This window comes from Arachis ipaensis, chromosome B1, assembly GCF_059453495.1.
Source record: "Arachis ipaensis isolate K30076 ecotype BB chromosome B1, ASM5945349v1, whole genome shotgun sequence".
NCBI classification, from domain to species: Eukaryota; Viridiplantae; Streptophyta; class Magnoliopsida; order Fabales; family Fabaceae; genus Arachis; species Arachis ipaensis.
The window spans coordinates 97,948,238-97,970,698 of record NC_142436.1 but is presented as its reverse complement, the minus strand read 5'-3'; the positions used below and the strand labels follow the sequence as shown (position 1 = coordinate 97,970,698).

Below are 22,461 nucleotides of genomic sequence, written 5' to 3'. Positions count from 1 at the left end.
TCTTTTTCATTTTTCTTTTATGATTTTCGAAAATTTTAAAATGATTTTCAAAATCTTTTTCTTAATTTCATTTCATAATTTCAAAATCTTTAATAATAATTAATGTGATTGATTCAAAAATTTTAAAGATTGTTACTTGCCTATTAAGAAAGGTTTAATCTTTAAATCCTAAAAATCATATCTTTTAGTTTCTTGTTAGTCAAGTAATCAACTTTAATTTTAAAATCAAAATCTTTTTAAATTTCCTTTTCAAATCTTTTTCAAATTAAATTTCAAATCATATCTTTTTCAAAAATCAAATTAACTTCCTATCTTTTCAAAATTGATTTTCAAATCTTTTTCAATTAACTACTTGACTTTTTGGTTTGATTTTAAAAGTTTACTATTTCAATCATATCTTTTTCAAAACCACCTAACTAATTTTCTCTCTCTTATTTTCGAAAATCACTAACCTCTTTTTCAAAAAAAATTCTTTTCATTAACTAATTGTTTTAAATTTTAATTTAATTTTATTTTCCCTCTTAAATTTTGAATTTTAATTAATAGTCAAAATAAAAACAAAAAAATTATTTTTATTTCATTTTATTTTTAATTTTTGAATTCTTCCCCCTCTCATCTCTTTCTATTTATTTATTTATCTACTAACACCCCTCTTTCACGCAAAAATTCGAACCCACTCTTCTCCTCTGAGTTCGAATTCTTATCTTTTCCTTCTTCCATTCTTCTCTTATTATACTCATATAAGGAATCTCTATACTATGACATAGAGGATTCCATATTTTCTTTTCTGTTCTCTTTTTTTCCATATGAGCAGGAACAAGGATAAGAACATTCTTGTTGAAGCCGATCCTGAACCTGAAAGGACTCTGAAGAGGAAGCTAAGGGAAGCTAAAGCACAACTCTCTGGAGAAAATCTGACAGAAATTTTCGAAAAAGAAGGAGACATGGTCGAAAATAATAACAACGGTGGAGATGCAAGGAAGATGCTTGGTGACTTTACTGCACCAAATTCCAACTTACATGGAAGAAGCATCTCAATCCCTGCCATTGGAGCAAATAATTTTGAGCTAAAACCTCAATTAGTTTCTCTGATGCAACAGAATTGCAAGTTTCATGGACTTCCATCAGAAGATCCTTTTCACATCTTAACTGAATTCTTACAAATCTGTGATACTGTTAAGACCAATGGGGTTGATCCCGAGGTCTACAGGCTTATGTTTTTCCCGTTTGCTGTAAGAGACAGAGCTAGAATATGGTTTGACTCTCAACCTAAAGATAGCCTGAACTCTTGGGATAAGCTGGTCACGGCTTTGGTGTTGTGATGAGCGGATAATTTATACGCTTTTTGGCATTGTTTTTACATAGTTTTTAGTATGATTTGATTAGTTTTTAGTATATTTTTATTAATTTTTAATTAAAAATCACATTTCAGGACTTTACTAGGAGTTTGTGTGTTTTTCTATGATTTCAGGTAATTTCTGGCTGAAATTGAGGGACTTGAGCAAAAATCTGATCCAGAGACTGAAGAAGGACTACAGATGCTGTTGGATTCTGACCTCCCTGCACTCAAAGTGAATTTTATGGAGCTACCGAAACCCAAATGGCACGCTCTCAATTGCGTTGGAAAGTACACATCTAGGGCTTTCCAGCAATATATAATAGTCTATTCTTTGCCCAATTTTAGACGATGCAAACTGGCATTTAACGCCAGCTTTCTGCCCTATTCTGGCGTTAAACGCCAGAAACAAGTTGCAAAGCAGAGTTAAACGCCAAAAACAAGTTACAAAGTGATGTTCAACTCCAAGGAAGACCTCTACACGTGAAAGCTTCAACGCTCAGCCCAAACACACACTAAGTGGGCCCGGAAGTGGATTTCTGCATCATTTACTCATTTCTGTAAACCCTAGTAACTAGTTTAGTATAAATAGGACTTTTTACAATTGTATTTACATCTCTGGTTAGTCTTTAACTAATTTTATGTTCTGAGATCACATTTAGGGGGCTGGCCATTCGGCCATGCCTGGACCTTGTTCTTATGTATTTTCAATGGTAGAGTTTCTACACACCATAGATTAAGGTGTGGAGCTCTGCTGTTCCTCATGAATTAATGCAAAGTACTATTATTTTTCTATTCAACTCAAGCCTATTTCTTCTCTAAGATATTCATTCGCACACAAGAACATGATGAATGTGATGATTATGTGACGCTCATCACCATTCTCATTTATGAACGCGTGCCTGACAAACACTTCCATTCTACATGAAAGCAAGCTTGAATGCATATCTCTTAGCCTCCTGATCTACGATCAGAGTCTTCGTGGTATAGGCTAGAATTATTGGCGGCCATTCTTGAGATCTAGAAAGTCTAAACCTTGTCTGTGGTATTCTGAGTAGGATCTGGGAAGGGATGGCTGTGACGAGCTTCAAACTCGCGAGTGCTGGGCGTAGTGACAGACGCAAAAGGATTACTGAATCCTATTCTAGCATGATCGAGAACTGACAGATGATTAGTCGTGCGGTGATAGCGCATTTGGACCATTTTCACTGAGAGGACGGGATGTAGCCATTGACAACGGTGATGCCTAATATACAGCTTGCCATGGAAAGGAGTATGAATGATTGGATGAAAGCAGTAGGAAAGCAGAGGTTCAGAAGGAATAAAAGCATCTCCATACGCTTATCTGAAATTCTCACCAATGAATTACATAAGTATTTCTATCCTATTTTATATTTTAATTATATTTTAATTATCAAATCTCCATAACCAATTGAATCCTCCTGACTGAGATTTACAAGGTGACCATAGCTTGCTTCAAACCGACAATCTCCGTGGGATCGACCCTTACTCACATAAGGTTTATTACTTGGACGACCCAGTGCACTTGCTGGTTAGTTGTGTGAAGTTGTGAAAAAGAACTAAGATTATGAACGTGCGTATTAAGTTTTTGGCACCGTTACCAAGGAATGAACAATCACGATTTCATGCACCATTCAGCTACTGCTTCAGCTTTTGGTTTAATATGTAAGAAATGATACTCTACCACTAGACTCTTTATAACATGGACAGAATCACAAAAAAAACAATTCATTTTTCATTCATTTCATTGTATTAATAGATTGTTTCCCTTTTTAGCGCCAGGATCACTACATTGGCGTGCTAGGAACATGATACTAGGATTAGTTTTGGGAGCAGCATTTTGCTTTCCTCTTGGTAACATAGCTATATTTCTTGATACTTAGTCAGCTCAGATTGTCGATGTGACTCTTGCAGAAGCATAAGTTTCATATATAATATGTTGTGGAGTATAATGCTATTAGAAGCATCACTTGATGCTTAATCTAGTAGCAATCTCTCATATTCAACCAAGCTTTCACTATATTTGTTGAAAGTCTTGTCTCATGATACGTTGTCAGGTTGGCTCCATTTGAAGCTGATAGAAAAAGCTAATGAAGGGAATCAATCTGCAAATGAAAACTTAGATAAGAGAGACATAAAAAGTGGTGTTAGTGCTACAATTGAAAGGCTTGAAAGCAATTTACACAAATGAAAGCTATTTGGCTACACAGAGGCATGCCTTCTTGTTTATATTTTTCAGGGTGGTCATGTAATCACGCAATGGAGGATGTGACACCACTGGGAATGGAATGGCATTAATGTCCACTTAATAGGAGAAACAGTTATATTAATTAAATAATTTCGTTGACCAAGTTGAGTCACATTTCTTCCATATGAAATTATGATGTTATTATTAGTTTGTTATTATGTTTTTAGTCTTGTTATTATGACTTATGAGGCTATTGTGGTATGAATATCGTCTGTTGCAGTGCCAATAGTATCTTGGGTCAGCCTCTAAGCTCCTAGTTTCTACCGTGTCTTGAGGCAAAATCATACGGGTGAAATCTGCGACATTGATGCGGTCATTGACTTGTAAAAAAGTTTAAAGTTGTTTGCTGACAAAAGAAATATATGGAATTCTTATTCCATTCTTTTCTTTTGAACTGGTTTGGTGAAATTGCAGACATCTATTATCATCCAAATTAACTACCAGGTTTGAAAAAATATTAAACTGAGCCCAACAATTAATTGATCCTTTCCTTTTTTTTCTAGAATTACAAGAACAGCATAAATTAAAAGTTTATAATCACCTAAAAAGGGTCTGCATGAAAAGAAAAACTACTGACAAATTCTCAACCACGTACAGAAAAGGTCATTCCAGCTGTTCATATCCCGGGTCGAGCTATCCGACCCGGGATGATTAGCAACAAAGCGACCGACCTCTTCAGGTCAGATCATCCGACCTCTTCTGAAAGAGCTCGGCCAAATCGACAGGAAAGCCCAAAAAGGGGCCCAACTCAAGGAACACGACCCAGACCATAAGGTGGCCCAAGCCTATAAGGATAAAGGCGGTTCCCTTGAAGATAAGCTGACCTAACCCAAAGGATAAGATAAAGATAAGATAACTAACTTATCTTATCTATAAAGGTCACTCTACACCATTATAAATACACTAGAGCACCCAGGTATAACTCATACTCTGATTCTACATAAAAACCTGCTAATACCCTTGCTAACTTAAGCATTGGAGTCCCTTGCAGGTACCCCCACCCTTCGGTGACGAAGGATCAGCAGTGCAGCTAGTCCCTCAAGTCGGACACGACAGCTCCGGCCGCCACCCACCAGTCGGACACGTCATCTCCGACCAGCACAGAAGATCTCGTCCGAGATCGACCTACAGTTTTAGGTAACCCCCGGAACATTGGCGCCATTGCTGGGGACTCGGAAGTCATCCCGTCACGATGGCGGATGATCGTGACAACGATCACAACTCATATCTGGAAGATAGAATGCCGCACAAGAACACGGACACCACAGCAAAAGATACTCCTCAACCTAACAAAAACGGCAATTCACCAACTATGGAAGCCATGGAGGCACTCCAGGATCGCTTGAAGCAACTCGAAAAAGGGGTGGAGCATCAACAGGAAGCTGAGAAAAACCTATAAAGGGAAGTAAGACGACGTCGAGAATTGGAGGACAAACTCCTAAAAGTCGAAGCCGATCTCAAGGCCAAAGATAATCAATCCTCTCATAAGGATAGCCCCCGCAAGGATCAAGATCCATTCACCAAGAAAATCATGAAGACCAAAATCCCGAAGGACTTTAAGCTCCCAGATATGACTTTGTACGATGGCACTACAGATCCCAACCATCACCTCAGCAATTTCAGAAGTAGAATGTACCTCACCGACGCCTCAGATGCAATTTGCTGCAAAGCCTTTCCAACAACTCTAACAAAGACAACGATTAGATGGTTCGACAATCTACCTCCTAGGCCCATCTCAACCTTCGACGACTTAGCCAAAAAGTTCCTGGCCAGATTCTCCATCCAAAAAAATAAGGTTAAATACGGCCCCAGTCTATTAGGAATCAAGCAAGGAGATCGGGAAAGTCTTCGCAACTACATGGAAAGATTCAACAAAACATGCCTAGACATACAAAGCCTACCAACAGAGGCCGCTATCATGGGCCTCATCAATGCCCTACGAGACGGACCTTTTAGCCAATCTATATCAAAAAAATACCCCACATCTCTGAACGAAGTGCAAGAACGCGCGAAGAAATACATCAACATGGAGGAAAATTCTCGACTAGGAGAAACCTCAAAATCCGGATTCCCCTATCCCCCCGGGACAAGGATAAAGAATCAAAAAGGAAGGAAGATCGACATGGGGAAAAAATAAAAAATACCACAATTACACCCCGCTTCGGGTGTCCCTTGTGGACGTCTACAAAGAAGTCTGTCACACAGAAAAAATACCCCCAGCTCGACCACTCAAAGGCAAAAAAGGAGGAGGAAATCGGACCGAATATTGTGAATACCATTGAATCCGTGGGCATTCCACCAACGAATGTTTTGACTTAAAAAATGTCATAGAAAAATTAGTAAGAGAAGGAAAATTAGATCGGTATCTGGCCACCCAGGACGATGAGCAAAGAAAAAAGAAGAAGGGACGAGGATGTCGGACGAACCGAGCGATCGCCTCGCATGCCAGAAAGGCATGTCCATATGATACACGGAGGGTTTGCAGGAGGAGGAATCTCCAAATCATCTCGCAAAAGATATCTCAAAGAAGTATATCATGTCGAGGGGAAGGAGGAAGCACTCGACATCCCCGCCATTACCTTCACTAAAGAAGACGCATCCGGTGTCATCTCAGTACACGACGATCCCATGGTCATCACCATTATACTGGCAAATGCAAATCTCCACCGCACACTAATAGACCAAGGGAGCTCCACCGATATCTTGTTCAAACTGCCTTCGACAAGCTCGGCCTAGAAGAAAAAGAACTTAGAACGTATCCGAACAGTCTGTTCGGACTGGGAGACACCCCAGTGCAATCACTCGGATACATCTCATTATATACAACCTTTGAGAAGGGAAACAAATCAAGAACGCTCAAAATAGCCTACATCGTGGTCAACGTAAGCTCTGCCTACAACGCCCTAATAGGTCGAACAACATTGAATCAGCTCGGCGCAATAGTCTCGATTCCACATCTGTGCATGAAATTCCCAACTACAGAAGGGATAGCTACAATAAAAGCAGACCAGAAGATGGCGCGCCGCTGTTACAACGAAAGTCTAAATCTCAGAGGCAAAGGACAAGAATTCCACACAATTGAACTCGGTGAAGTTCAGAGGCGGGAAGAGCTCCACCCACAACTCGAAGGTGAAATAGAAAAAATCTAGATCGGAGATATCCCAGACCAAACAACCAATATTGATACGAACCTAAAGAGAGGCATAAATGAATCAATCGTACAGTTCTTACGAGATAATGTCGACCTCTTTGCATGGAAAGCAGCAGACATGCCGGGTATAGACCCCAAATTAATGTGCCACAAGTTGGTGGTCTACCCGGAATCTCGGCCAGTACAACAAAGGCGAAGAAAGCTCGGGCCAGAACGATCCTGAGCTGTGGAAGAGTAGGTACAAGCTCTACTAGAGGCAGGATTCATAAGAGAAGTTAAGTATCCATTATGGCTAGCTAACGTCGTCTTGGTGAAAAAATCAAATGGGAAATGGCGAATGTGCACCGATTACACCGATCTCAACAAAGCCTTCCCAAAAGATCCTTATCCACTCCCAAGTATCGATGCTCTGGTAGATGCCTCCTCCGGATATAAATACCTCTCGTTTATGGACGCATACTCGGGATACAACCAAATCCCAATGTATCCACCCGACCAAGAAAAAACTTCATTCTTAACCCCAAAAGCAAACTACTGCTACATTGTCATGCCTTTTGGTCTCAAAAACGCGGGAGATACTTATCAGAGATTAATGAACAAAATCTTTACCGATCAAATCGGAAAAATCATGGAAGTCTATGTGGACGACATGTTAATAAAGACACAAAGTGAGGAGATGCTATTGTCCGACCTGACTCAAGTGTTCGACATTATAAGAAAGCATGGCATGTGACTCAATCCTGCAAAATGCACCTTCACAGTAGAAGCTGGCAAATTCTTGGGTTTTATGCTCACGCAAAGAGGAATAGAGGCAAATCCGGATAAATGCCGGGCCATACTCGACATGACTGTCAAAGAAGTTCAACAACTCAACGGAAAAATCTATAAGGCTAACATCTTGACAAAAACCCTCGACAAAGAAAAAACCCCCTTCCAGACAAACAACAACACGAAGAGAAAGACAAAGAAAATATAAGAAAGAACGTTATCTGCTACAAAGTCTACCAGTAAAGAAAGTTACAAAAGGCGCAGTCTTTTTTCCCAAAAGATTATCAAATAGTTCATTGACCCAAAATTCCAAAATATGAAGGCGACAGTCACAAACAACAAATTGAGCATAACAACGCAAAAAGGTTCAGACTTTCCAACATGCATTTCAAACGAAAATCAGAGTTTTATCAAAAAACTGAAGGCAACAAGTAAAGAAGAAGAAAGTAGAAACCAAACCTGGAAAAATAGGAGAAAACCCTGAAGAAAGGTTGAGAGCAAAAGCGACAGGGAGAAGAGCCACCCCTCGAACAGAAAGCCTCACAAAAGTAGGAAACAAAAGGCGAAATCTAGAGTCACCCTTCTTCCACAAGAAGCAATAACCAAGCAATGTCGCAGGGAAAAACTATAAACTCCAGGCGAAAACAGAAAGGGAGAAAGAATAGGGAGGTTACGGAGAAGAGAAACCGTTTTTTCTGAGTGTGAAATTCAAAAATAAAGAGGTTAAGAGAAACGGGGTAATTAAAAACCAATTAATGAAGGTATTAAAGCCTCGCATATTCCCAAAGATAAGAGCGCTAATGCAAAAGCGCGCGCCTTTTAAAGAAGCGAAAGAAAACGTTTCGTATTCAAAAAAGAAAAGCTCTACAAAGATGAAGTCGACAAAATGCTCGAGTTCAGCTTCACCAGAGAAGGATCAAAGTCCTAAAACTAAGACTCGACCTCCGAAAAGAAAGACCGAGCTCGAGCAAGGGCACTGTTCATACCCCGGGTCAAGCTATCCGACCCGGGATGATTAGCAACAAAGCGACCGACCTCTTCAGGTCAGATCATCCGACCTCTTCTCAAAGAGCTCGGCCGAATCGACAGGAAAGCCCAAAAAGGGGCCCAACTCAAGGAACACGACCCAGACCATAAGGCGGCCCAAGCCTATAGGGATAAGGGCGGTTCCCTTGAAGATAAGCTGACCTCACCCAAAGGATAAGATAAAGATAAGATAACTAACTTATCTTATCTAAAAAGGTCACTCTACACCATTATAAATATACTGGAGCACCCAGGTATAACTCATACTCTGATTCTACATAGAAACCTGCTAAAACCCTTGCTAACTTAAGCATCGGAGTCCCTTGCAGGTACCCCTACCCTCCGGTGACGAAGGATCAGCAGTGCAGCTAGTCCCTTAAGTCGGACATGACAGCTCCGGCCGCCACCCACCAGCCGGACACGTCATCTCCGACCAGCACAGAAGATCTCGTCCGAGATTGACCTACAGTTTCAGGTAACCCCCAGAACACCAGCCAACTAAAAAAATATTTTTTTTTATTTAATATGGATTAAAATCCTTTAGAATGTAAAAAAATTAATAAAATAAAAAAGTAAGAATTTAATTATGAAAAACACACATGATGATTACAGATTCAATAGCGATATAATTCCATATTTATCAATTTTTTTTAGAAAATATTTTTTCCTAGCACTACATTGGCAGATGCGATTAAAATAGAAGAATAGCGGTAAAAAATATTCAACTAAAGAACGAATATTTTCAGCTAATATAAACTTTTTAAAATTATTTTTTTATTTTAATTCTAAATTCTAGTTTTTAAACTCTAAATCTTCAACCTTATATTTTAAATTTTAAATGTTAAAAAATTAAAATAAAATACTAATTAATATTAACTAATTAAAAATTAATTCTTATATTTCTTTCAGAAAAAAAAATTATCTAAAAAAGTTACATGAAACTGCAATAAATATTTATGGGAATGCTGGAATCATATCCCTAATATTTGTGAGGGCACAACAGAGGGATCAAATTAATAATACAAAATTGCACCTAGCTGATGGCATAATAACATGAATAAAGTTCAACATCGAAACAAAATATCTAAGTCTAACCAAGTTGTTATAACAACTTTTTAAACCATGCATCTCCTTTTGTGATTTCTTCTCCTTCTACTCTTCCTCCTCCTCTCTTCTTCTCCCAAATTCGCAAATGCAGGTTTTTCTTCCCTTCTTCTTCTAAATTAACGCACGCAGATTCTTTATCTTCCTTAGTGTTGCGTCTTCTTCTTTTTCTTTTCCTTTTTCGTTAACGTCATCACCAACAACACCAACATTTTGCAAACATCTTTATTGGTTCTGATTTTCTTTGATGCCATTATTAAATTATTTCGGTTCATTTTTTACTTTATTTCAGTTCATTTGTGATAATTGAGGTTTATTTGACGTTGTTGATACGTATTGACCAAATTTTTTATTCCTTAAGTAATTTCGGTTCATTTCTTAGTTTAATTGGGTTCATTTGGATCCAGAAATAAATTTCATGTGTTTTTGTAAATGATTGAATCTTATTGACTGGTTGTTCAAATCTGAACTAATTTTGGTTCATTTGTGTGCCAATTGAGGTTCATTTGATGTTGTTGATAAGTATTGACCAAATTTTTTAGAAAAAAAAATGAAATTATTCATTATCACTTTATTCAATTATATTAGATTCCACTCTATTCCATTCAATTAATTCAGTTTTGAACAAGCAGTCAAAAAAACTCAATCATCAACAAAAACACATCGAATTCATTTATGGATCCAAATGAACCTCAAATAAACTAGGAAATGAATCAAAATTACGTAAGGAATAAAAAACTTGGTCAATACTTAATAACAACATCAAGTAAACTTCAGTTAATTCACAAATGAATTGAAATTAGTTCAGTTTTGAACAAGCAGTCAAAAAGACTCAATTTTCAACAAAAACACATCCAATTCATTCCTGGATCCAAATAAATCTCAATTAAACTAAGAAATGAACCAAAATTACTTAAGAAATAAAAAATTTTATTAATACTTATCAGCAACATTATGTGAACCTCAGTTAACACACAAATGAACCAAAATTATTTTAGTTCTAAACAAACAGTCAAAAAGACTCAATTATCAACAAAAACACATCGAATTCATTTCTGGATCTAAATGAACCTCAAATAAACTAGGAAATGAATCGAAATACTTAAGGAATAAAAAACTTGCTCAATACTTAACAATAACATCAAGTAAACTTCAGTTAATTCATAAATGAATCGAAACTAGTTCAGTTTTGAACAAGCTGTCAAAAAGACTCAATCATCAACAAAAACACATCCAATTCATTACTGGATCCAAATAAATCTCAATTAAACTAAGAAATGAACCAAAATTACTTAAGGAATAAAAAATTTGATCAATACATATCAGCAGCATCAAGTGAACCTCAATTAACACACAAATAAATCGAAATTATTTTAAATCTAAACAAATAGTAAAAAAGACTCAATAAACAACAAAAACATATCGAATTCATTTCTAGATCCAAATGAACCTCAAATAAACTAGGAAATGAACCGAAATAATTTAAGGAATAAAAAACTTGGTCAATAGTTAACAACAACATCAAGTAAACTTCAGTTAATTCACAAATGAATCGAAATTACTTCAGTTTTGGACAAGTAGTCAAAAAGAATCAATCATCAACAAAAACACATCCAATTCATTCCTGGATCCAAATAAATCTCAATTAAACTAAAAGATGAACCGAAATTACTTAAGGAATAAAAAATCTGATCAATACTTATCAGCAATATCAAGTGAACCTCAATTAACATACAAATGAACCGAAATTATTTTAGTTCTAAACAAACAATCAAAAAGACTCAATGATCAACAAAAACACATCGAATTCATTTCTGGATCCAAATGAACCTCAAATAAACTAGGAAATGAACCGAAATTACTTAACGAATAAAAAACTTGTTTAATACTTAACAACAACATCAAGTGAACCTCAGTTATTTCACAAATGAATCGAAATTAGTTCAATTTTGAACAAGCTGTCAAAAAGACTCAACCATCAACAAAAATACATCCAATTCATTCCTGGATCCAAATAAATCTCAATTAAACTAAGAAATGAACCAAAATTACTTAAGGGATGAAAAATTTGATCAATACTTATCACCAGCATCAAATGAACCTCAATTAGTACACAAACGAACCAAAATTATTTTAGTTCTAAACAAATAGTCAAAAAGACCCAATCATCAACAAAAACACATCGAATTCATTTATGGATCCAAATGAGCCTCAATTAAACTAGAAAATGAATCGAAATTACTTAAGAAATAAAAAACTTGGTCAATACTAAGCAACAACATCAAGTAAACTTTTGTTAATTCACAAATGAATCAAAATTCATTCAGTTTTGAACAAGTAGTCAGAAAGACCTAATCATCAACAAAAAGAAACCCAATTCATTCCTGGATCCAAATAAATCTTAATTAAACTAAAAAATGAACCGAAATTACTTAAGGAATAAACAATTTTATCATTACTTATCAGCGGCATCAAGTGAACCTCAATTAACACACAAATGAACCGAATTTATTTTAGTTATAAATAAACAGTGAAAAAGACTCAATCATCAACAAAAACACATTGAATTCATTTCTTGATCCAAATGAACCTCAAATAAACTAGTAAATGAACCGAAATTATTTAAGGAATAAAAAACTTGGTCAATACATAACAACAACATCAACTAAATCTTAGTTAATTCACAAATGAATCGAAATTAGTTGAGTTTTGAACAAGCAGTCAAAAAGACTCAATCATCAACAAAAACACATCCAATTCATTCCTGGATCCAAATAAATCTCAATTAAACTATGAAATGAACCGAAATTACTTAAGGAATAAAAAATTTGATCAATACTTATTAGCAGCATCAAGTTAACCTCAATTAACACACAACTGAACCAAAATTATTTTAGTTCTAGAAAAATAGTCAAAAAGACTCAATCATCAACATAAACACATCGAATTCATTTCTGGATCCAAATGAATTCATTTCGACGTAACCTCTGCCTACAACACCCTAATAGGTCGGACAACATTGAATCAGCTCGGCGCAATAGTCTCGACTCCACATCTGTGCATGAAATTCCCAACTACAGAAGGGATAGCTGCAATAAAAGCAGACCAGAAGATGGCGCGCCACTGTTACAACGAAAGTCTAAGTCTTAGAGGCATAGGAGATGAATTCCACACAATTGAACTCGGTGAAGTTCAGAGGCGGGAAGAGCTCCGCCCACAACTTGAAGGTGAAATAGAAAAAATCCAGATCGCAGATATCCCGGACCAAACAACCAATATCGGTACGAACCTAAAGAGAGACATAAAAGAATCAATCGTACAGTTCTTACGAGATAATGTCGACCTCTTTGCATGGAAAGCAGCAGACATGCCGGGTATAGACCCCAAATTAATGTGCCACAAGTTGGCGGTCTACCCGGGATCTCGGCCAGTACAACAAAGGCGAAGAAAGCTCGGATCAGAACGATCCCGAGCTGTGGAAGATTAGGTACAAGCTCTACTAGAGGCAGGATAAGAGAAGTTAAGTATCCATTATGGCTAGCTAACGTCGTCTTGGTGAAAAAATCAAATGGGAAATGGCGAATGTGCACCGATTTCACCGATCTCAACAAAGCCTGCCCAAAAGATCTTTATCCACTCCCAAGTATCGACGCTCTAGTAGATGCCTCCTCCGGATATAAATACCTCTCGTTTATGGACGCATACTCGGGATACAACCAAATCCCAATGTATCCACCCGACCAAGAAAAAACTTCATTCTTAACCCCAAAAGCAAACTACTGCTACATTGTCATGCCTTTTGGTCTTAAAAATGCGGGAGCTACTTATCAGAGATTAATGAACAAAATCTTTACCGATCAAATCAGAAAAATCATGGAAGTCTATGTGGACGACATGTTAATAAAGACACAAAGTGAGGAGATGCTATTGTCCGACCTAACTCAGGTGTTCGACACTATAAGAAAGCATGGCATGCGACTCAATCCTGCAAAATGCACCTTCGCAGTAGAAGCTGGCAAATTCTTGGGTTTTATGCTCACGCAAAGAGGAATAGAGGCAAATCCGGATAAATGCCGGGCCATACTCGACATGAAGAGCCCAACTTCTGTCAAAGAAGTATAACTCAACGGAAGGCTGGCAGCCTTGTCCAGATTTCTAGCCGGATCGGCAATAAGATCTCTCCCCTTCTACGCTACTCTAAGGAAAGGAAAAAAGTTCGAATGGACAAAGGGGTGCGAGCAAGCCTTCCAAGATTTCAAAAGATTCCAGGGACAACCACCTATCCTAACTCGGCCACGGGAAGGAGAACCACTCACATTATACCTCGCAGTAGGAAGTCAGGCAGTAGCGACAGCACTAGTTCGAGAAGATGACAGTGGGCAAGAACCCGTATACTTCATCAGTAAAGCATTACAAGGATCCGAGCTAAACTACCAAAAAATAGAAAAATTTGCATACGCCCTCATACTAACATCTCGACGACTTCGTTAATACTTCCAAGCCTACATCATTAGGGTTCGGACTAACCAGCCTATAAAAGGGATTTTGCAGAAAACAGATCTAGCGGGTAGGATTTTGCAATGGGCAGTCGAGTTGTTCGAATTTGATCTTCAATACGAAGCTCGGACAGCTATAAAGTCACAATACCTGGCCGACTTCATCGCAGATTTTACGGACACCCCGGAACCCCCCACAAAATGGAGTCTCTACGTGGATGGTTCCTCAAATAAAACTAGAAGCGGCGCAGGCGTGATAATCGAAAGCGATCAAGGAACCCAAATCGAACTCTCCCTCAAATTTGGGTTCCCTGCCTCAAACAACCAAGCAGAATATAAGGCATTACTAGCTGGGTTGAAGCTGGCTAGAGAGGTTGGAGCTCAAAATCTTATCATCTTCAGTGATTCACAAGTAGTCACTTCACAAATAGCAGGAAGCTACCAAGCCAGAGATCCCACCATGAAGAAATATTTGGACAAAACCAGGGAACAGCTCGGACAGATAGGAGAATATGAAGTCCGTCACATACCCCGAGAACAGAATGCCCGAGCTGACGCACTCTCAAAACTAGCCAGCACCAAACCAGGGGGCAACAATAGAAGCCTCATCCAAGAAATGCTGTATTCTCCGTCAATCTCGGAAGAAGAAAAAATCCTAACCATAACAGGTCAAGATCAAGGATGGATGACCCCCATAATTAAATACCTCAAAACAGAAACACTCCCCACAGGTGAAAAGGAGGCAAAGAGGTTAAAACGGGAGGCACAACACTATACTATCATAAATAATACTCTATACAAAAGAGGGATTTCAATACCATTGTTAAAATGTGTGCCGACTTCCAACACAAAGGAAGTTCTAGAAGAAATACACAGTGGCATTTATGGCAATCATCTCGGAGCACAAGCACTTAGTAAAAAAGTACTCCGGGCAGGATTTTACTGGCCAACCCTACAAAAAGAGGCCACAGAGTTCGTAAAGACATGTCCACCCTGTCAAAAACATGCCAACTTTCACATCGCCCCCCAGAGGACCTCATCAGCGTGACCTCACCTTGGCCATTCGCAAAATGGGGACTCGACCTTCTCGGACCTTTCCCTCAGGAATCGGGGCAAGTTAAATTCCTCATAGTAGGAGTAGACTATTTCACAAAATGGATCGAGGCAGAACCCCTAGCTAACGCCACTGCTCCAAGAAGTCAAAAATTCCTATATAGGAACATCGTCACAAGGTTCAGGGTTCCATATTCCATCACCACAGACAATGGCACCCAATTCACAGATACAGGCTTCAGAAAGCTAGTGGCCGACTTGAACATAAAACACCAGTTCACTTCCGTAGAACATCCCCAAGCCAATGGACAAGCCGAGGCTGCCAACAAGGTCATATTGGCTAGACTAAAACGGAGATTACAGGACGCAAAGGGAGCCTGGGCTGAAGAGCTCTCACAAGTCCTATGGGCATATCGAACAACACTGCATTCCACCACAAAGGAATCACCCTTCCGACTAGCAAACGGAATGGAGGCAATGATCCCAGTAGCGATCAAAGAAGGATCGCCTAGAGTGATCCACTATAATGAAGAAGCCTACTCTCAGCTTCAAACGGAAGAACTCGATCTACTCCCGGAAATTCAAGAAAAAGTTCGGATCAGGGAAGAAGCACTAAAGCGTCGAATGGCTTCCAGATATAATCAAAAGGTGGTGCCACGAGGTTTCACCAAAAAGGACCTCATTCTAATCCGAAACAATATCGAAACAACTCGACATGGAGAAAGAAAGCTGGCAGCAAACTGGAAAGGACGCTACCGAGTCATAGAAGTGCTTGGGAAGGGCTACTACAGATTGTCCGAACTCGATGGACGAGAGCTTCCTAGGTCATGGCACGCCTAAAACCTAAGAAGGTACTATAGCTAGGGATGGTAAAGGATCTTAGCATAAGATGCACTCTTTTTCCTGAAAAGGTTTTTTAATGAGGCACCAACCCGAGATCCACAAATTATCCGACTTAAAAAGGATAAAAACTCCGCATGTATATATTTTCATTTTCTTTTAAATAAAATATATTAGATGTTCTACAACTTTTTAAGACGCATTAATCTGAAACATTCATCGTCCGATTATAAAGCAACAAATCGGCAGAAAGTGAAAAACAAATTCACTGCACGATCACAACAAAGACCAACAGAGATGAAAACCAAATTCATCTAAAGGTCGACCAAACAAGGATTGAACCCAACTTCTACACATCGGCAAAGATGAAAACGGAATAATGCAAGAAGTTAACGAAAGTAATCCGGAGAAAGGACCTGACGAGGTCTTGATAAGATGGATTACTAAATAATAACTTAAAGACTGGCTGACATTAAGAAGTTGGACCAGTCGACCAAAGTTATAAGTAAACCCTGGAAAGAGGTCTGGCCAATCCTATAAAAGATGATTACTATAACTTAGAAGGGTACGACATGATGAAGTCGGCCCAAAACATAAAGTTATAAAAAGTAATCCCTGAAAGAGACCTGAACAACGTCCAAGAAAGAGGATTACAAAAATAACTTAGAAGGGCCCGACATGATGAAGTCGGCCCAAAACATAAAAGTTGTAAAAAGTAATCCCTGAAAGAGGCCTGAACAAGGTCCAAGAAAGAGGATTACAAAAATAACTTAGAAGGGCCCGACATGACGAAGTCGGCCCAAAACATAAAGTTATATAAGTATTCCCTGAAAGTGACCTGAACAAGGTCCAAGAAAGAGGATTACAAAAATAACTTAGAAGGGCCCGACATGACGAAGTCGGCCCAAAACATAAAGTTATAAAAAGTATTCCCTGAAAGAGACCTGAACAAGGTCCAAGAAAGAGGATTACAAAAATAACTTAGAAGGGCCCGACATGACAAAGTCGGCCCAAAACATAAAGTTATATAAGTAATCCCTGAAAGAGACCTGAACAAGGTCCAAGAAAGAGCATTACAAAAATAACTTAGAAGGGCCCGACATGACGAAGTCGGCCCAAAACATAAAGTTATATAAGTATTCCCTGAAAGAGACCTGAACAAGCTCCAAGAAGAGGATTACAAAAATAACCTAGAAGGACCCGACATGACGAAGTCGGCCCACAAAAAATGCCACTAGTAATACCTGGCAGAGACCTCGTAAAAGGTCCAAACAAAATAGGATTACTAGAAATAACTTCAGAAGCCTCAAAGGAATCAAAACCACAAGTACAAAAGCAATCCAAATAGGTCGAGCAACAAGGCTCCAGCACTACCAAAACCTAAAAAAGGTACCAAGATAGATAAAGACCGACATGATATTAAAAGCATGAAGTTCTAATAAAAAGAAGTTCAAAGAGGCTACCCAAATCAGACCTAAGAACTTGAAAGCTATTTTTTGTTTTCCAAAATAAAGTTGCCAAACAAGCAACTGAAAAAAGGTGTCAACGGTCAGAAACATTACAAAAAGAAAGTTTTTAAAGCCCACAGGACGGGCTATCTACACAAAATATTTTACACAATCAGGGAAGATCCGAAGGCTTCACGGCAGCACAAAGTGAAGGAGGGCGAGTCTGAAGGGGCACTGTATCCACCGTGCCGTCATCCCGATTTAATATCTGACAGTCAGGCTCTGGTTCGGGATTATTAACCCCAGCGAGAGGAGCTGAAGAAGTAGGCACAATAGTGGCTTTGGTAATCGGCACAGAAGGAGGTTCAACATCATCGTCATCAGGGTCATCAGGGACAATCTTGCCGTCCTTTACAACGTTGTCCTGGCTAAAGAGAGTAAGGTCAAGCTCAGGGGCAAGAACTCGAACCTGCTCCTTCAGGTTCTCATAAGCAACGTTCACGCTACCCACAAGGTGACCCTGGAGCTCGGCATAATTAGCCCGGGCATACTCCAACTCCTCCCTGAGACGCATTACTTCCCTATAAGACGTGACATAGCTCTCCTTGTGCCTCAATGCTGTGTCTTCAGCCAACCTCACAGAAGCCGCCAAGGCAATAGAGCTAGCCTTTTCACCCTCCAACTCTTTCTCTACCTTTGCCAACTTCGCCTCCAGCTCCTCCTTCAAACCCTTAATCCGATCAAACTCTAACTTAGCCTCCTCCATAAAAGATTTTGTAGCATGAACCGGGATATCCTGAGCAGTTCGAAAAAGAGCCGCACCCATATGTGCCATCTTTACACTGTTCCTAGTGACGAAATCTAGATGGTGAAGAATGGACACATCATTCATCGAAATTCGACCATAAGGGGCGATCTGATTGTCAACAAACCCCACAACATCAAAATAAGGGGCATCGAGGTCAAAAGGCTCAACAGACCTTTGTTTCTTCAAAGGAGGACCCGTAGTTTGAGAGGAGGCAACAGCAGAGGAATGGGGTGGATCAACCAAATGAATCGAAGGGGTAGGGATTATCCTCCTTGGACTGGAAGCAGCTGAGACTGGTATCTTAGGGGGAACCTGAGAAGACCCCTCCCTAGCAGCCTTGGACGACGCAAGCTGAGCTGCGGTGGACTTCTTGGCCTTCTTGAATGCCTTCATTGAATCCGAAGTCTTTGCCATCTCTGAAAATACACAAAAATCGACAGCGCCGAGTTATATACCAAAGACAAAGTAAATAAAGCAAAGAACCAAAGAAAGGAAATCGATCACTCCCCAGCTCGGCTCGGAGAAGTGAAGGGTCCCCTAAGAATTTCTTGGTATCAAGATAGGGAGGCTCCCCCCAATTCTCCTCTAATACAGTCACAAAGGCCTGCTCGACCTCGTCCAACATCTCCCATGTATAACTCGACACAACAACATTCCTTTGCCACTCTAAAGGAAAAGCGGGCTCATCATTCTCATCTAGAAAAAAGGGGCGAGCTCCTTCAACAGCTCGGACCTTGAAGAAATAGTTCTTAAAATCACTGAAGGACTCGTCATACATAGAAAAAACTTTCTTCCCTTGCGAATCTCAGAAAGAAACCCAGGTAGCCTTTTTCTTCACTACCCCAGGTTTCATCAAGACAAACAAATAAAAGAAAAGGGATTGCGAAGTAGGGACGTCAAGTTCACGACACAGCAATTGAAAGATCTTTATAAAGCCCCAAGAATTGGGGTGAAGTTGGGACGGAGCTACATTGCAAGACCACAATAGATTGGTCTCAAAAGGAGTAAAAGGAATGGTGATATTCATCTGGCCAAAAAAGAAATCGTATGCATAGTAAAAAGGACGGTCTCTAGCAACTCGAGTAGAGAAACAAACTCTCTCTTCAGAAGTGGGGGGTACAAGCTCATAATTCTTTTCCTCACTACCACTACTACAAACCCTATGAAATTGACTAAGTCCCTGACAAAATTCGGAATCAACAAAAGAAACACACAAAAGAACCATCGAATCCACCCAATCAGCCATGCCCTCAGGGACTTGGGAAGATGTCTCAACAATGTTCTTGTGAGAAGACATGAGGTCAACTAGTCCTACAGCAAGAAAAGAAGAAAATAGATTACTAACCCAAACATCTCAGACAAAGTCAAAAATAACCCATAGCAGAACACGACTCAAGCATGCAAACAGATAAAAAGGAAAACCCCAAGACAAGGTCCAGGGGCATCCTTTGTAGGCAGTGACAGAGTAAAGACTCAGGAAAAATCTATAAGGCTAACATCTTGACAAAAACCCTCGACGAAGAAAAAACCCCCTTCCAGACAAACAGCAACACGAAGAGAAAGACAAAGCAAATATAAGAAAGAACGTTATCTGCTACAAAGTCTACCAGTAAAGAAAGTTACAAAAGGCGCAGTCTTTTTTACCAAAAGATTATCAAACAGTTCATTGACCCAAAATTTCAAAATATGAAGGCGACAGTCACAAACAACAAATTGAGCATAACAACGCAAAAAGGTTCAGACTTTCCAACATGCATTTCAAACGAAAATCAGAGTTTTATCAAAAAACTGAAGGCAAAAAGTAAAGAAGAAGAAAGTAGAAACCAAACCTGGAAAAATAGGAGAAAACCCTAAAGAAAGGTTGAGAGCAAAAGCGACAGGGAGAAGAGCCACCCCTCGAACAGAAAGCCTCACAAAAGTAGGAAACAAAAGGCGAAATCTAGAGTCACCCCTCTTCCACAAGAAGCAATAACCAAGCAATGTCGCAGGGAAAAACTATAAACTCCAGGCGAAAACAGAAAGGGAGAAAGAACAGGGAGGTTACGGAGAAGAGAAACCGTTTTTTCTGAGTGTGAAATTCAAAAATAAAGAGGTTAAGAGAAACGGGGTAATTAAAAACCAATTAATGAAGGTATTAAAGCCTCGCATATTCCCAAAGATAAGAGCGCTAATGCAAAAGCGCGCGCCTTTTAAAGAAGCGAAAGAAAATGTTTCGTATTCAAAAAAGAAAAGCTTTACAAAGATGAAGTCGACAAAATGCTCGAGTTCGGCTTCACCAGAGAAGGATCGAAGTCCTAAAACTAAGACTCGACCTCCGAAAAGAAAGACCGAGCTCGAGTAGGGGCACTATTCATACCCCGGGTCGAGCTATCCGACCCGAGATGATTTGCAACAAAGCGACCGACCTCTTTAGGTCAGATCATCCGACCTCTTCTGAAAGAGCTCGGCCAAATCGACAGGAAAGCCCAAAAAGGGGCCCAACTCAAGGAACACGACCCATACCATAAGGCGGCCCAAGCCTATAGGGATAAGGGCGGTTCCCTTGAAGATAAGCTGACCTCACCCAAAGGATAACATAAAGATAAGATAACTAACTTATCTTATCTAAAAAGGTCACTCTACACCATTATAAATACACTGGAGCACCCAGGTATAACTCATACTCTGATTCTACATAAAAACCTGCTAATACCCTTGCTAACTTAAGCATCGGAGTCCCTTGCAGGTACCCCCACCCTCCGGTGACGAAGGATCAGCAGTGCAACTAGTCCCTCAAGTCGGACACGACAGCTCCGGCCGCCACCCACCAGCCGGACACATCATCTCCGACCAGCACAGAAGATCTCGTCTGAGATCGACCTACAGTTTCAGGTAACCCCCAGAACACCAGCCAACTAAAATAATATTTTTTTATTTAATATGGATTAAAATCCTTTAGAATGTAAAAAAATTAATAAAATAAAAAAGTAAGAATTTAATTATGAAAAACACACATGATGATTACAGATTCAATAGCGATATAATTCCATATTTATCAATTTTTTTAGAAAATATTTTTTCCTAGCACTGCATTGGCAGATGCGATTAAAATAGGAGAATAGCAGTAAAAAATATTCAACTAAAGAACGAATATTTTCAGCTAATATAAACTTTTTAAAATTATTTTTTTATTTTAATTCTAAATTCTAGTTTTCAAACTCTAAACCTTTAACCTTATATTTTAAATTTTAAATGTTAAAAAATTAAAATAAAATACTAATTAATATTATATAATTAAAAATTAATTCTTATATTTCTTTCAGAAAAAAAAATTATCTAAAAAAGTTACATGAAACTGCAATAAATATTTATGGGAATGCTGGAATCATACCCCTAATATTTGTGAGGGCACAACAGAGGGATCAAATTAATAATACAAAATTGCACCTAGCCGATGGCATAAGAACATGAATAAAGTTCAACATCGAAACAAAATATCTAAGTCTAACCAAGTTGTTATAACAACTTTTTAAACCATGCATCTACTTTTGAGATTCCTTCTCCTTCTACTCTTCCTCCTTCTCTCTTCTTCTCCCAAATTCGCGAATGCAGGTTTTTCTTCCCTTCTTCTTCTAAATTCACGCACGCAGATTCTTTATCTTCCTTAGTGTTGCGTCTTCTTCTTTTTCTTTTCCTTTTTCGTTAACGTCATCACCAACAACACCAACATTTTGCAAACATCTTTATTGGTTCTGATTTTCTTTGATGCCATCATTAAATAATTTCGGTTCATTTTTACTTTATTTCGGTTCATTTGTGATAATTGAGATTTATTTGACGCTGTTGATAAGTATTGACCAAATGTTTTATTCCTTAAGTAATTTTGGTTCATTTCTTAGTTTAATTGAGGTTCATTTGGATCCAGAAATGAATTTGATGTGTTTTTGTTAATGATTGAATCTTATTCACTGGTTGTTCAAATCTGAACTAATTTCGGTTCATTTGTGTGCCAATTGAGGTTCATTTGATGCTGTTAATACGTATTGACCAAATCTTTTAGCGAAAAAGAATGAAATTATTCATTATCACTTTATTCAATTGTATTAGATTCCACTCTATTCCATTCAATTAATTCAGTTTTGAACAAGCAGTCAAAAAAACTCAATCATCAACAAAAACACAT

General features: G+C 38.7%; 1 protein-coding gene across 1 annotated transcript in view; it reads left to right on the top strand.

The window, feature by feature from the left end:
- The window catches only part of LOC107631768 (uncharacterized), a 28,343-nt gene extending 24,795 nt beyond the window's left edge, over positions 1-3,548 (top strand). Inside the window, exons 6-8 of the mRNA XM_088502898.1 lie at positions 2,996-3,022; positions 3,134-3,211; positions 3,415-3,548. Of these exons, the coding sequence (XP_088359024.1) occupies positions 2,996-3,022; positions 3,134-3,211; positions 3,415-3,548 (239 nt within the window). The remainder of the gene's footprint in view (positions 1-2,995; positions 3,023-3,133; positions 3,212-3,414) is intronic.
- Positions 3,549-22,461: the final 18,913 nt, after the last annotated feature.